The 12,909-nt window shown below is 37.2% G+C and overlaps 1 protein-coding gene and 1 long non-coding RNA gene across 8 annotated transcripts in view; one reads left to right on the top strand and one right to left on the bottom strand.

Moving 5' to 3' along the window:
- Positions 1-12,909, bottom strand: part of LOC143665491 (uncharacterized) — a 99,845-nt gene that overhangs the window by 24,296 nt on the left and 62,640 nt on the right. The window contains exon 4 of one of the 7 annotated variants that reach the window (XR_013167011.1): positions 5,813-6,315. The exons of 4 other annotated variants lie outside the window; for them this stretch is intronic. This is a non-coding gene — a long non-coding RNA (uncharacterized LOC143665491). Of the gene's footprint in view, positions 1-5,812; positions 6,316-6,671; positions 6,907-11,541; positions 11,659-12,909 lie in introns of those variants that run through there. 2 more of the 7 variants (XR_013167008.1, XR_013167009.1) reach the window with 2 other exon arrangements.
- Positions 1-12,909, top strand: part of KCNN2 (potassium calcium-activated channel subfamily N member 2) — a 155,565-nt gene that overhangs the window by 131,981 nt on the left and 10,675 nt on the right. The window contains exon 5 of the mRNA XM_077138923.1: positions 7,021-7,131. Within this exon, the coding sequence (XP_076995038.1) occupies positions 7,021-7,131 (111 nt within the window). The remainder of the gene's footprint in view (positions 1-7,020; positions 7,132-12,909) is intronic.

The following is a 12,909-nucleotide window of genomic DNA, read 5'->3' as shown; positions in this document are numbered from 1 at the left end:
AAAAAGCATTTGCCAGATCAATAGCTGCATATCAGGTACCAGGGGATGTATTGATTTGCTCAAGCAATGATACTACATCTGGAACAGCAGCTGCAATTGGAATTACCACCTGGTTGAGTTTACGATAATCCACTGTCATTCTCCAAGACCCATCTGTTTTCCGCACAGGCCAAATAGGAGAGTTGAACGGGGATGTGGTGGGAATCACCACCCCTGCATCTTTCAAGTCCTTAAGAGTGGCAGTAATCTCTGCAATCCCTCCAAATACGGTATTGCTTCTGATTTACTATTTTGCTTGGTTGGGGCAGTTCTAGTGGCTTCCACTTGGCCTTTACCACCATAACAACCCTCACTGCATGAGTTAGAGAGCCAAAGTGGGGATTCTGCCAGTTGCTCAGTATGTCTATGCCAATTATACATTCTGGAACTGGGGAAATAACTACAGGATGGGTCTGGGGGCCCACTGGACCCACTGTGAGATGAACCTGAGCTAAAACTCCATTGATCACCTGGCCTCCATAAGCCCCCACTCTGACTGGTGGTCCAGAGTGATGTGTTGGGTCCCCTGGAATTAATGTCACTTCTGAACCAGTGTCTAATAATCCCCAAAATATCTGATTATTTCCTTTTCCCCAATGCACAGGTACCCTGGTAAAAGGCTGTCGATCTCCTTGGGGAAGGCTTGGAGGAAGATTAACAGTATAAATTTGTGGCAGTGTAACAGGTTTCTCCCCAAAAGGGACCTGGCCTCCCCTTCATTCAAGGGGCTCTGGGTCTGTAAACTGTTTCAAGTCTGGAAACTGATTAATGGGCCGTGACTCTGTGTTTTTGTAATTCAGGTTAGACTTCTGTTCACTTGACCTAGAACTCTTTTGTTTATACAGCTCCAACAAGAATTTAGTAGACTGTCATCTATTGTATTTCTAGGTACCCCATGATTTACTAGCCAATGGCACAAATCTCTGCGTGTCATATAATTTTGACGCCTCCTTTGAGTTTGCTGTCTATTATAATAGCCGCGTCTACCCTGTCTTTGGTGATTAAGTGCTGCCACCTGGCTTCTGCCAACTCGGGATCCTGTCATCCCCATTGTGTTTAAGGATTCCAGCTCAGTGACAGCAGTTCCTACAGTAATATCTGACCTACAGAGAAGTGCAACTACACAGCTCTTGAGGGATGATGGTGCCAGTCTCACAAATTTATTTCTCACTGTTCTGGTAAAAGGTGCATCCTCTGGACATTCCTGGGGTGTAAGAGCAGGCTTTGCATGATAAATCCACTCTAACATCCCAATCTCTCTAAGCCTCTGGATCCCCTCATCTACATTATACCAGGGCAGTTCTGGCATTTCAACCTCAGGTAATGTTGGCCACCTTTTGATCCGTGTTTCAACCAACCACCCAAACAAGCTGTTAACACCTTTTCTAACTGCTCGAGCTATAACATTGAATGCAGAATCTCTGCTTAGTGGGCCCATATCAATAAATTCAGCCTGATCCAGCCTTATATTCCTCCCACCATTATCCCACACCCTTAAAATCCATTGCCATACTTATTACCCTGATTTCTGTCTATATAAATTGGAAAACTCACACAGTTCTTTTGGAGTATAACGTACCTCCTCATGTGTGATACTTTGTACCTCACCTTTAGGGGCCTGTTGGGACTTTAGTCTGGAAGAAATGAGGGGTGGTGGGGGTGGGTCATGAAAAGAATTAGAAATATCTTCCAAGCCATTTGCTTCAGGGCCTTCATTTGCAGTTTCATCTGGTGAAACAGGATTAATCCCTCTAGGGCTAATCCCTTCAGGAGGAGGTTGGGTGGCCAATTCCTCAAGGCAGGCTGGAGGTCGGGCAGCTATGTCCTCAGGGCAGACTATTAGAGGGTTATCTAGAGAAGGCTCAGCATGGTCTAGGGTTTCAACCTTACCCCCAACATCATTATCAATCCATATGTCACCATCCCATTTTTCAGGGTCCGACTCCTTTCCAATCAATGCCCTCACTTTAACGGCAGACACCATGCAAGACTGAGATTTCAGTTTACGTTGTAAAGTTGCTACTCTAACAATAAGATTCTGAGTCTGATTTTCAGAGATCTCAAGTCTACGGCTACAGGAAATAAGATTTTCCTTCAGGATACTCATAGAAACTTCTACATCTTTCACACAGCACTGAAGCTTCTCATTTGAAGCCTTAAGCCCATCCCTTTCACCCCTTAATGTAGCCAGTGTATTTAACAACAACAACCAACATCTCTATAACTCTTATTTCTACAAAACTCTGTAAAGGTGTCAAAAACATTATCCCCCAGAGTCTGGCTTCATATAAGCGAAGCATTAGGAGAATCGAATGATGATATTTTGACTATCTCCTTTGCCAACTCACTCCATGGATTGGGAGTGTCATTCTGATTACTGGAATCAGAGTCCTTAGTGTCTCTGAGTTCAGTCAGAGTAGAAAACCATTCATAATAACCCATTTTTAAGATTCTGTTTCTTAAGAACCACTCCCAGTACCAAGATGTATTAGTTAGGGTTCTCTAGATAAACAGAATCAACAGGGAACACTTGCAAATATAAAATTTATAAAAGTGTCTCACGTGACCACAGGAACACAGAGTCCAAATCCACAGGGCAGGCTGTAAAGCCGACAACTCCAATGGAGGGTCTGGATGAACTCCGCAGGAGAGGCTCACCAGCCCAAGCAGGAAATGGGGCCTGTCTCCTCTGAGTCCTCCTAAAAAGGCTTCCTGTGATTAGATTTAGCATCACTAATTGTAGAAGACACTCCCCTTTGGCTGATTACAAATGGAATCAGCTGTGGATGCAGCTGACGTGATCATGACCTAATCCTATGAAATGTCCTCATTGAAACAGGCCAGTACTTGCCCAATCAGATAAACAGCTACCACAACTTGGCCAAGTTGACACATGTTCCTAACCATGGCAGACATTTTTATAGGCTTAGAACTGCAGACTTGCAACTTTTAAAATTCCCTTTCTAAAAGCTATTCCAATTCTTGTATATTCCATTCCAGCAGCTTAACAAACTAATACACACACCGTATACGAAAATCAACTCAAAATGGATCAAATACCTAAATATAAGTGCTAGAACTATTAAACTCCTAGAAGAAAACCTAGGGAAGCATCTTCAGGATCTTTTGTTAGGCAATGATTTTTTAGACTTTATAACCAAAGCACAAACAAGAAAAGAAAAAATAAATGTTCCTCATCAAAATTTTTTTTAAAAAGTGTGCTTCAACAGATTTATCATGAAAGTAAAATGACAACCTATACAATGGGAGGAAATATTTGTAAGCTACATATCTGATAATTGTTTAATAGCCAGGATATATAAAGAAATCCTTCAACCTAACAATAGAAAGACAAATTTCCGAACTAAAAAATGGGCAAAGGCTTGCATAATCTTTCCAAAGAATACATACAAATGGCTAAAAAGCAAATGAAAAGATGGTCAACATCATTAACCATTTCAGAAATGCAAATCAAAACCACAATGAGACACCATTTCATACATACCAGAAAGGTTACTATTAAAAAAATAGTAAATTACAAGTGTTAGAGAGGATGTGGAGAAATAGGATCACTCATTCATTGCTGGAGGGACTGTAAAATGGTGCAGCTGCTGTGGAAGACAGTTTGATGGTTCCTCAGAAAGCTAAATATAGAGCTACCATATGACCTATCAATCCCACTACTAGGTATATACCCAGAAGAACTGAAAGCAAAAACTTAAACAGATATTTGCCCACCAACACTCATCATGGCATTTTTCACAATTATCAAAAGGTGGAAGTAACCTGAGCGTCCATCTGTTAATGAATTGATAAATAAAATGCAGTATATACAAAAGATGGAATATTATTCGGCCTTAAAAAGGAATAAAGTCCTGACACATTCAACAAACTGATGCACCTTGAGGACATCATGTTGGGTGGAATGAGGCAGACACAAAAGGACATTTGAAACAATTAGAATAAGCAAACTCACAGTGTCAGAATCTAGAATATAAGTTACCAGGAGAGTAGGCCCAGATAGATAATGGAAAGTCAAGGTTTAAACTATACATGGTTCCTGTTTGAAATAATGGAAATGTTGAGGTAAAGGATGGTGGTGATGGTAGTGCAATACTGTGTGAATGCAACTAACAGTACTGAAATATATATCTGAATATGATTAAAAGGGGAAATGTTAGATTGTATAAGTGGTAACAGTTGAATTTTTTAAAAAAAATTTATGGTACTGCACTACACAAACAGAGCTGTAAGTTAAACCATGGACTTCATTTAATAGAACAATTATAAAATGTGCTATCATCAACTTTAAAAAATGTTCCACACTTCTGCAAGGTGTTAATGATGAGGTGGTATATGAGAATCCTGTATTTTATACATTACTGTTCTATAGACCCACAATTTCTCTAATTAAGCAAAAAAATTTTGAAAAAATTAAGAAAAAAGTTGTGTATTATGCTTGATTTTAAACATTCATACTTTAAGATTCTATCCTATAAAGTAAGATCGACCTGAGTTTATTTTACTCTGAAATACTATGCATCCTATTATATCAGGGATAGTGGAAATGACTACAAATATGAATACATGTGACCTTAAATATATAGAGAATTGATATGATAAGCAGCTTGGTATTGTGAGGTGAAGTAAAGGAGGGGAAAAATATCAGCACTAATCAAGGCTTATAATTTCATAATCACCTGATTACAGTTGTCGTACCTCTAACGTCAAGGTGGTAAACCAGATAATTTCTAAATACCCACTAGCTCTTTCTCTGATTACATGGTCAATACAACTTCATTTTTTTTTTTTTTTTACATGGGCAGGCACTGGGAATTGAACCCGGGTCCTCGGGCATGCGGGCATGGCAGGCAAGCACTCTTACCTGCTGAGCCACCGTGGCCCGCCCACAACTTCATTTCTGATACAGATTTCTTTATGAAGCTGAATAGAAGAGAATGTTCAAATCTCTGGAGATATCTTACTTTAGCATCATTGGCTTATTATTAAGGCCATGTCTTTATGGTCTTCAGGCTGTGATATGACAGGGCAAGTGAATTTATTTTCTCTTTTCCTCTGCACTCTTGTCCCTCCTGGTAGCATTCGTTTAGGCCAAAGAACCCTTTCTTTGGTCCACTACTGACTCAATTTATTAATTCAAATAAAATAATTGAAATTCATGAACATTTATGTTCTAATTTTATTTTTTATAATAAAGTATAGTGAAATGTATACATAAAAGATCATTTTACTAGTTGAATTTTTTAAAGGTAAATGAAAAGATACATAAGGGTTAGGTTATATGTTTTCTAAAACCACAAATTAGTCTCAGTTTATAAATATATAATTTTGTATTTATATATGTAATATGTATTTATCGTAGAAAATTTGGACTGCACAGAAAGTACAAAGAACAAAATAAGTTACCAATATTCCTACTCTTGAGAGATAATCTGTGTTCAAAGTTGTCTTATTTGTTTCAATGTGGATCATTTTTAAAAATATTAAAATTAGATTAATGTATAGTTTTTACCATGTTTTGCCAACATTAAATTGCATCTAAATATTTTAAAAATAAAATTTAATACACTCATTATCCTATGAATTAAATTTATATAATTCCTTATCCAAATATTAGATACTTAAGATATTGACCACCATGTTTTTAAGGTTCAAAGTTGCTATTATTTAACTAATGATTTTCAGACACAAATGAAGCCTTTTGCCAGACTTACTGGCAATGAGAGAAACCATATTATCTCATGGGAATTTGAGGCTCTCTTTTATATGGCTATACTATGAGCCCCCTGCCCCTATATGCCAATATAAAGAAAATGTTATTAGAAATTAATTGACAAAGATATGATTCTCGTGAAATATCCACATGTATAATAATATCCTACTTTTATGTTTGTATTCAGTGGGCTCATGTCTGTTTGGTCTTTGTTATCTGCCCACTAAAACTGGCTTGGCAACCTCTGCTGCTCTGTGGTCCTCTCAGGATTGACTCTGTCTAGATGTCTGGACTTCCCTTTCACAGGTCCCTCCAGAAGGTCCTCAGCTGGCTCCTTCCCTGACAGTTGGCCGTGTCCAGGACTGGTGACTTGGTAGTGACAACATGGCCTTGCCTTCTGATCAATCACAGGTCTTTCAACACGGAAGACTCTTACACTTCACACCTTGGGATGGCCATAGCATCCCACAAAGAGGGACAACTATTATCTTTGGGGTACCACATAGTGTCACACGTCTCTTCCCAAAGAGCAGCACAGTAGCCTAATTAAAAAAAAAAAAAAGCACTGTGGCTTTTTTCAAAATCAATTGGTCCCTGCCTTTCCTAGTGGCAGTGGATCTCTGAAATAGTAGGGCAAGCTTATCCCTTATTTTGGGCATGCCATATACCCCTGTTGACCAGGATCAGATTGCTGTGATCCTCCTGTGATCTCTTCCAGTATGTATGGGACACTCTCAAGCTGTTTGTCTGCTGAAATGACTCAACTCTTCATTCCTGGTATATTGCAGTGAATTGGTCTAAAGGCTTGGTGGTGTCATCTTAACAGAAGATTATGGAACCTTACTCTTTAGAGAAGAAAGTTTTTTTCTACTCCATGCAGTTATGCTAGCTTACTCATTATTCTTTATACTTATAGGTTTATAACTTTATTTGCTCTGTTGTTTAAAGTCTCTGGCAATGCAGCAAGTTGCTTTTTGACCATTTCTTGTAAGAGATACATGTTATTAAGATATCATGCTTTAGTTCTTAAAATACATGAACTGTTTTTTGTTTGTTGTTTTTTTAACCTCAAACTAAAGGTGTGTTGCTTGCTTCTATTGACCATGCATTTTCTGGAATAATCATTGAAGACCCTGAAAAAACAGAGTTTTTTCAATCTTGAGAAACTTATGCATTTGGCACAAAACATTTTTAATGTTGCCGAGACAATAAGTAATAATTCCTTGGGGTACTCTCTCTCATTTCAGGGTGCTGGTTGTACAGCTCTGGTGGTAGCTGTAGTGGCAAGAAAGCTAGAACTTACCAAAGCAGAAAAACACGTGCACAATTTCATGATGGATACTCAGCTGACTAAAAGAGTAAGTTATCTTCCCTATATCTTTTTTTTTATTAATTAGGGATTTGGCCCTTATTGAGCAATGTCTGACTGCTACCGGGGTAGGGTCACGGTTCTATTTTTATATATGGTTTGGCCATTATCACCACCCATCTGTCTTCAAAGGGAATAGTTTTTTCATCGTTGAGCAATTTAGTTTTTATTTTGACATCTGCACATGAACGTGAAATTACATTATTTATAAAGTTGAAGCATTCTTAGAAACAATTGCATATTTTTTTCATATTGTGAAAATAAGAGTATTCTTAACATTAGGTCAGTTTAGGAAATAATTGGACAACTTTGGTGGGTGCTCAAGGACAAAAATAAATTACACAAATCTATTTTAATGTGATGCATTTATGTTTGCAGTATGCAAGCAGAGGCCAGTATATTGGATCGAATAGGAAGGAGCACAGTGTCAACATAATTGTAGGAGTTTGGGGATGCACAGATGAATAAGAAACAACCACTTTTAAGAGCTTAAGTTAGTGACATGATTTAAAGGCCATCAGAGAGATATCAAAAATTGTATAGCACCTAGATAGGAGATGACCATCTGGTTATCATTAAAAGTTGAGAAAAATGGTAATTCCAGCATTTACAGAACACTCACTCAGTGCCAGACATTGGTCCAAGCATATCCACAGCAGCTTTATGAGGGAAGTTTTATGATTATGCCTGTTTACAGGTAAGGAAACTAAGATACAGAGAGGCTAGATAACTTGCTCAGAGTCATTATCTCAAGATAGAAAGCTATGTAAGAGGAGAAATATTTTTCTTAGACTAAATTTTTAGCCAGTCTTGGGTAGTGTCAGTCAAGACACCAGAATACCAAGGTTAGAAATAACCAAAAATCACTTATAGCAGTACTTCTGCTATATGACTATTCACCAAAGTGGAATCCAATGAGACTGGCATTGAAATAGCAAAATATGTTTCCATTTGGTAACATTCCCCATAATAGAATCAATAGAAATTTCAAGCAAAGATGCAATTGTCAGTGTTTTTAATGTCTTGTGATTTTTTTGTATGTATAGGAGTGACATTGACTAATTTGGCCAACACTTCCTAATACATCATTTTAATGCAAATATTTACTTATGTGGCGTATATAATATTAATTCCAATTGCCCTGCTAACGCTTCTCTAAGTCTTACCTATCAGACACTGTCGTGAAACTTATTACCAGTTAGTGAGTCCACACTAGACTACCAAATCTGCTCAATTGCACCTGCACATTTTGCTCTATACTTACCACCTCTGAATGTCACCTACTCTACAGGATTTCCTCTCATTCTCTCCCAACCTCTGAATTTTCTCAAAACTTGTGAGCATTACTAAGCGAGATGATAGAGAGAGAGCGGAATAAATGAGAAGCTGAATAGAGGGTTGGGTTTTTTTGTTTTGTGGGTTTTTTTTTTTTTTTGCTTTCAAAGATAGACTAGGACATAAAATAATTAGATATCAGATTATTAGTTGACATGTAATCCAGAAGTCATGGCAGAATTTATGTATGTGCATCTTATTGGGTGTCTTTTGGTCCTTCAGAGCTCAGTTTTGCACAGTACCACAAGAGCACTTCCATAAGTTCCCTTGTATAATCTAAATGACTTTATCAGGAAGAATATGCATTATCTCAGGAATTAATAAATTTAATGCCTACTTAAGATTTTAAGTAGGCAGGAAAATACATTAAATATCATAGTCCCTAAGTTTTCATATAAATCTTCTCAACAGTAAAAAAAATTATGGTCACTAAGTAGAGGTGCAAATGTTAAAATGACATTGGGATCAAACATAAATGTATGATTTTGTGGTACCATTCCATTGTACTCAAGGCATAGGAAAATAATAGACCTTTTATAGTCCTCTCTTCATTATTTCATTCAAAGTCATCAACTTAATGAGTTTAATTTATTTAGACTTGATTTCATTTGGTTATTTATGGAATCTCTGAATGGACCCACTTATAATTTTAAAATACTGAGCATTCGCAAATAATTTCTAGAGAATAATCAAGGATAAACAAGGACCTCAAAAAGCAATACACAGAAATTACAAATACAAATCAAGGATGTCATGTGTTATTATAGAAAAATACAGCTATTCCCAGAAATGCTACGTAGAAGAAATAATTTTTCAGATGGTTAACAGGAGTAATGGTGACAAGCAATCTGAAATCTGAATTTGACTACGGGAAAATATATACCAAATGTTCCAACATGGGTTTTTTTTCCCAGGAACACACTATATCTCTCTGAGCTTTTCACTGTGTGTCTCTTAGTTGAACAATTTCCATGAAAAAATATTGACTGCATACAAAGTTTCAGAGCAACAATTTTTTCTGAATGGCTACATTAAACAAAATACTGTATTTGAGAACGGAACATACTGTTCATTGTACACCTGCATTAAGGGAGACTGTTCTGTGTAATTCTAAAAGTTTACATGCCTATCTGCCATTCAGAAATGGCCAGGAGTTACACATACCCAGAATAATCAAATGACTTTAAAATAAAAGTATAATACCAATACTTGTTTTAATAAAACAGGGCCAACTATTTCATGAATTTGAAATTTGTCATCGCATAGAGGTAATGTGTTTAGCATGCTACAGCTTTTGGAAATATTTTACTGTTCATTCAGGTCTGAACTAAAAGGAAATCTTGGAGTTTTCCCTCATCCTCATGAAAACTTTCATTTAAGCAATTCTGAGAACTCTGACATAATTTTTAAAGTAGCTAGATGTTCCACAAAGGACAACAATGCATATTAATGCCCAACTGTGGGTGTTTCCAATGCTGCTGAGAATTCTCAATAAGATCCATAATCAGAACAGTATTATATAGTTATATAATTTTGTTTCTTGTGCATACCTTAACTAAACAGATATTCTAAGGGCTTTAATTAAACTACTGTAACATTTACATTGTCCTTGGCTACCTAGCCAGGTGGGTTAAAAAGAAAAAAAAAAAAAAAAAGCAAGCGTGCCTCACTTGGCTTTGCCCTATTCCACAGCCACAATGTTCACCCAGCCACCTGGTCTAAAGAAACTGATTTGAGAGATTTCAGAGGGATGTGCAAATCCAAGCCACCGCTATGTGAGCAGCCATGGAGGGCACATGTGTGCAGGCTTAGCAGCACTGCCTCACATGTGGTGGGTTTCATAGAGACATCACCCACCACCTGTGTGGCACGAGTTTATTGTAGTTCAGTGAGAAGGAACATAAACTTTGTCTAAAGGTTTTCCCTTCCTTTAGACGAAGTTTATGTTCCTTCTCACTGAATTTGGGATTGCACTAAAAAGCCTGTGGGAGGCGAGGCAAGAGGAAGAAAAGGAAATATAAGTTGAAAAAGAACAAAGTAGTAAAAAAGTGAAAGGAAAAATGTAAAAAAAAAAAAGGCCTTATAGACAATGTTCCAATTACTTTTATCATATAACTTTTGAACACAGCAAACTTTTCAGTTAAACATCATTCTGTTTTAAGTGATGTTTCAGAAACATCACTTAAAACATTTAGATTTAAGTATTTAGATTTAAAAATATATTATTTCTTACCTCCTATGGCTTCAGTATTTTATAATTATTCTAGTTATTAACATACTATTTCCTGGCCTTTATACTTTTGAAAGTGCTCTTAAGATTTCTGGATAAGAGCTATTACTTTTAATATGATTTCTTTTAGGGATTTTTTGTTTTCTAAATTTCTTATTAAAATATTTATTAATATACCTTTCAAAATATTCTAATGAAAGATTTTAATTGGCATTGAGCCTTCATGGTTTAAAGCAGGTGTGCTTGGGCCAAGGGGTGTCCCTTTTAACAAAGGTCCTTCATTTGCTTTCCTCACTTTTTGAATAGGAAATAAATTGTATTTCAGAATTTGGTTCATTAATCTGCTCAAGAAATACCCCTCAAAATTTTCATAGCTGTGCTATCTGTGCATCCCCTTTGGTCACTTGTCACAGTATCTAGCATTTGGTAGGGGGTTAATTAATTTGTGGAATTTATTCACTTCAAACTCAGGTCTCTTCTCTAAACCTGTACAGCCCCCTTATTAAAAGGGTCCTTGGATATAGTATTATCTATGGTTTATATTAGATGTTTTTATAATGCAAATCGTGTACACTGTGGTACCCAGTGTAACACCACAGACAGATATGTAGTACCAGCTATGCCCTAAGCACCAAGCTAGGGAGACATGAAGATGGGGGACATGACCCCTGCTCCCTAAGAATTGGTAAAAGCCCTGGAAGGAGAAGTAAGGCAGCACAGCAGTTATGTTAGTAGATGATTATATGGCAGAGTTATTGAGGGAACAAAGAAAACTTTCTACCTAAGTCAACTTCACTCATCTAAGTGATCATTATGCATAGACTGTTTTTCCTATAAGTTTGCATATAATTCTCATATAACAATTTCCAACTGTTCAAATTTGTAGAACACTGAGGAGATGCTCTTGATTCTGCCTTCTCACTGCCCTTTGTTCACTAACCTTCCAACTACCTGAGGGAAAAGAAAAACCAAGCATTAGAAGTACATCTGACCATTTAGGCAAGAGATTGGGGTTTCTTTATTCTTCATGGAAATATTGTTTTATGGCTACCATTTTGAAAAGTCAGAGTTAAAAATGATATTTGAAAGCTTTCTTCCTATGTTTGCAAACCTAACCAGGGGGTTCAAAAGGGGTTGTCACAAATGCATGTATTTCAAAGTTTTTAAAAGCAACTGCAAGTATTTCATTTTCAGGTGAAAAATTTGGCTAAAATGAGTATATAGTGAATAAAAAGCCTGAAACATAAGGGCCTCTGACGCGTCACTCGCCCCACTGAACTTTGAAACTGAGGTTCCCTTCTCTCTTTCAACCAATCCCCCACCATTCCCAAGGGAAAACCATTTTAAATGCCTCAAGGATAAGTGGTAAATCTCCTTTTCTCAAGTTTATGGACATAAAAAGTAATTTGGGGCCGTGCAATGGTGGTTCAGTGGCAGAATTCTCACCTGCCATGCTGGAGACCCAGATTCGACTCCCAGTGCCCGCCCATGCAAAAAGAAAAAGAAGAAGTAATTTGGCGTTTGCACTTTGTAGATGGCAAATCCAGATCAAAACACTTGCTATATTCTATACCTTACTATCCTGTGTTCCTATCCCATCAGTTTTTACCATTTTTTTGTTGTTGTTGTTGTTTTGCCTAGTTTTCCATCTTCCTCACTAATATGGGTTCTGGGCTCCTCCTTTGTGCCTTGAACTCATAAGAGCAAAGATCCCTCACCAATCTGCCAGACATCTATAGATGCTGAGCCCTCAGTTAAGCAGGGACCCTTCTCTATCCTAGCAGGGAAGGGTCTGTCTCAACAACTCCCCCCAACTGCCCACAGTTACTTCCCATTTCTATCTCATTAAAAACAAATTTGTCAAACCTCGGCAATTTATACTGCATCTATTTCCTGACCTGTGAAAAGGACACGAGCATTAGATGGAAAAGCCTTCCCAAAGGTTTATGAGAGAGAGGACAGTGTTCGCGTAATCACGAAGATGAAGCCAATAAATAGTTTCACTATGTATAGTGACGTTTTAATTATATACACTTGCATGCTTGACATCTAATTTTTCAGTCATTTTCCTGTTGGTTTGAGGATGCTCTCCAGGCACACAGTCTCACAGATATCCAGAGAAAGCACATTTTGAACAAAGGTCACTCCTAAAAACCGGTTTCATTTTCTTGAAATGATTTCTATCAATACAATTTCACTCAA

Source organism: Tamandua tetradactyla, chromosome 21, assembly GCF_023851605.1.
Source record: "Tamandua tetradactyla isolate mTamTet1 chromosome 21, mTamTet1.pri, whole genome shotgun sequence".
Classification (NCBI taxonomy): Eukaryota; Metazoa; Chordata; class Mammalia; order Pilosa; family Myrmecophagidae; genus Tamandua; species Tamandua tetradactyla.
Note: the sequence above shows the minus strand (reverse complement) of the source record. Positions and strands in the feature narration are given on the sequence as shown.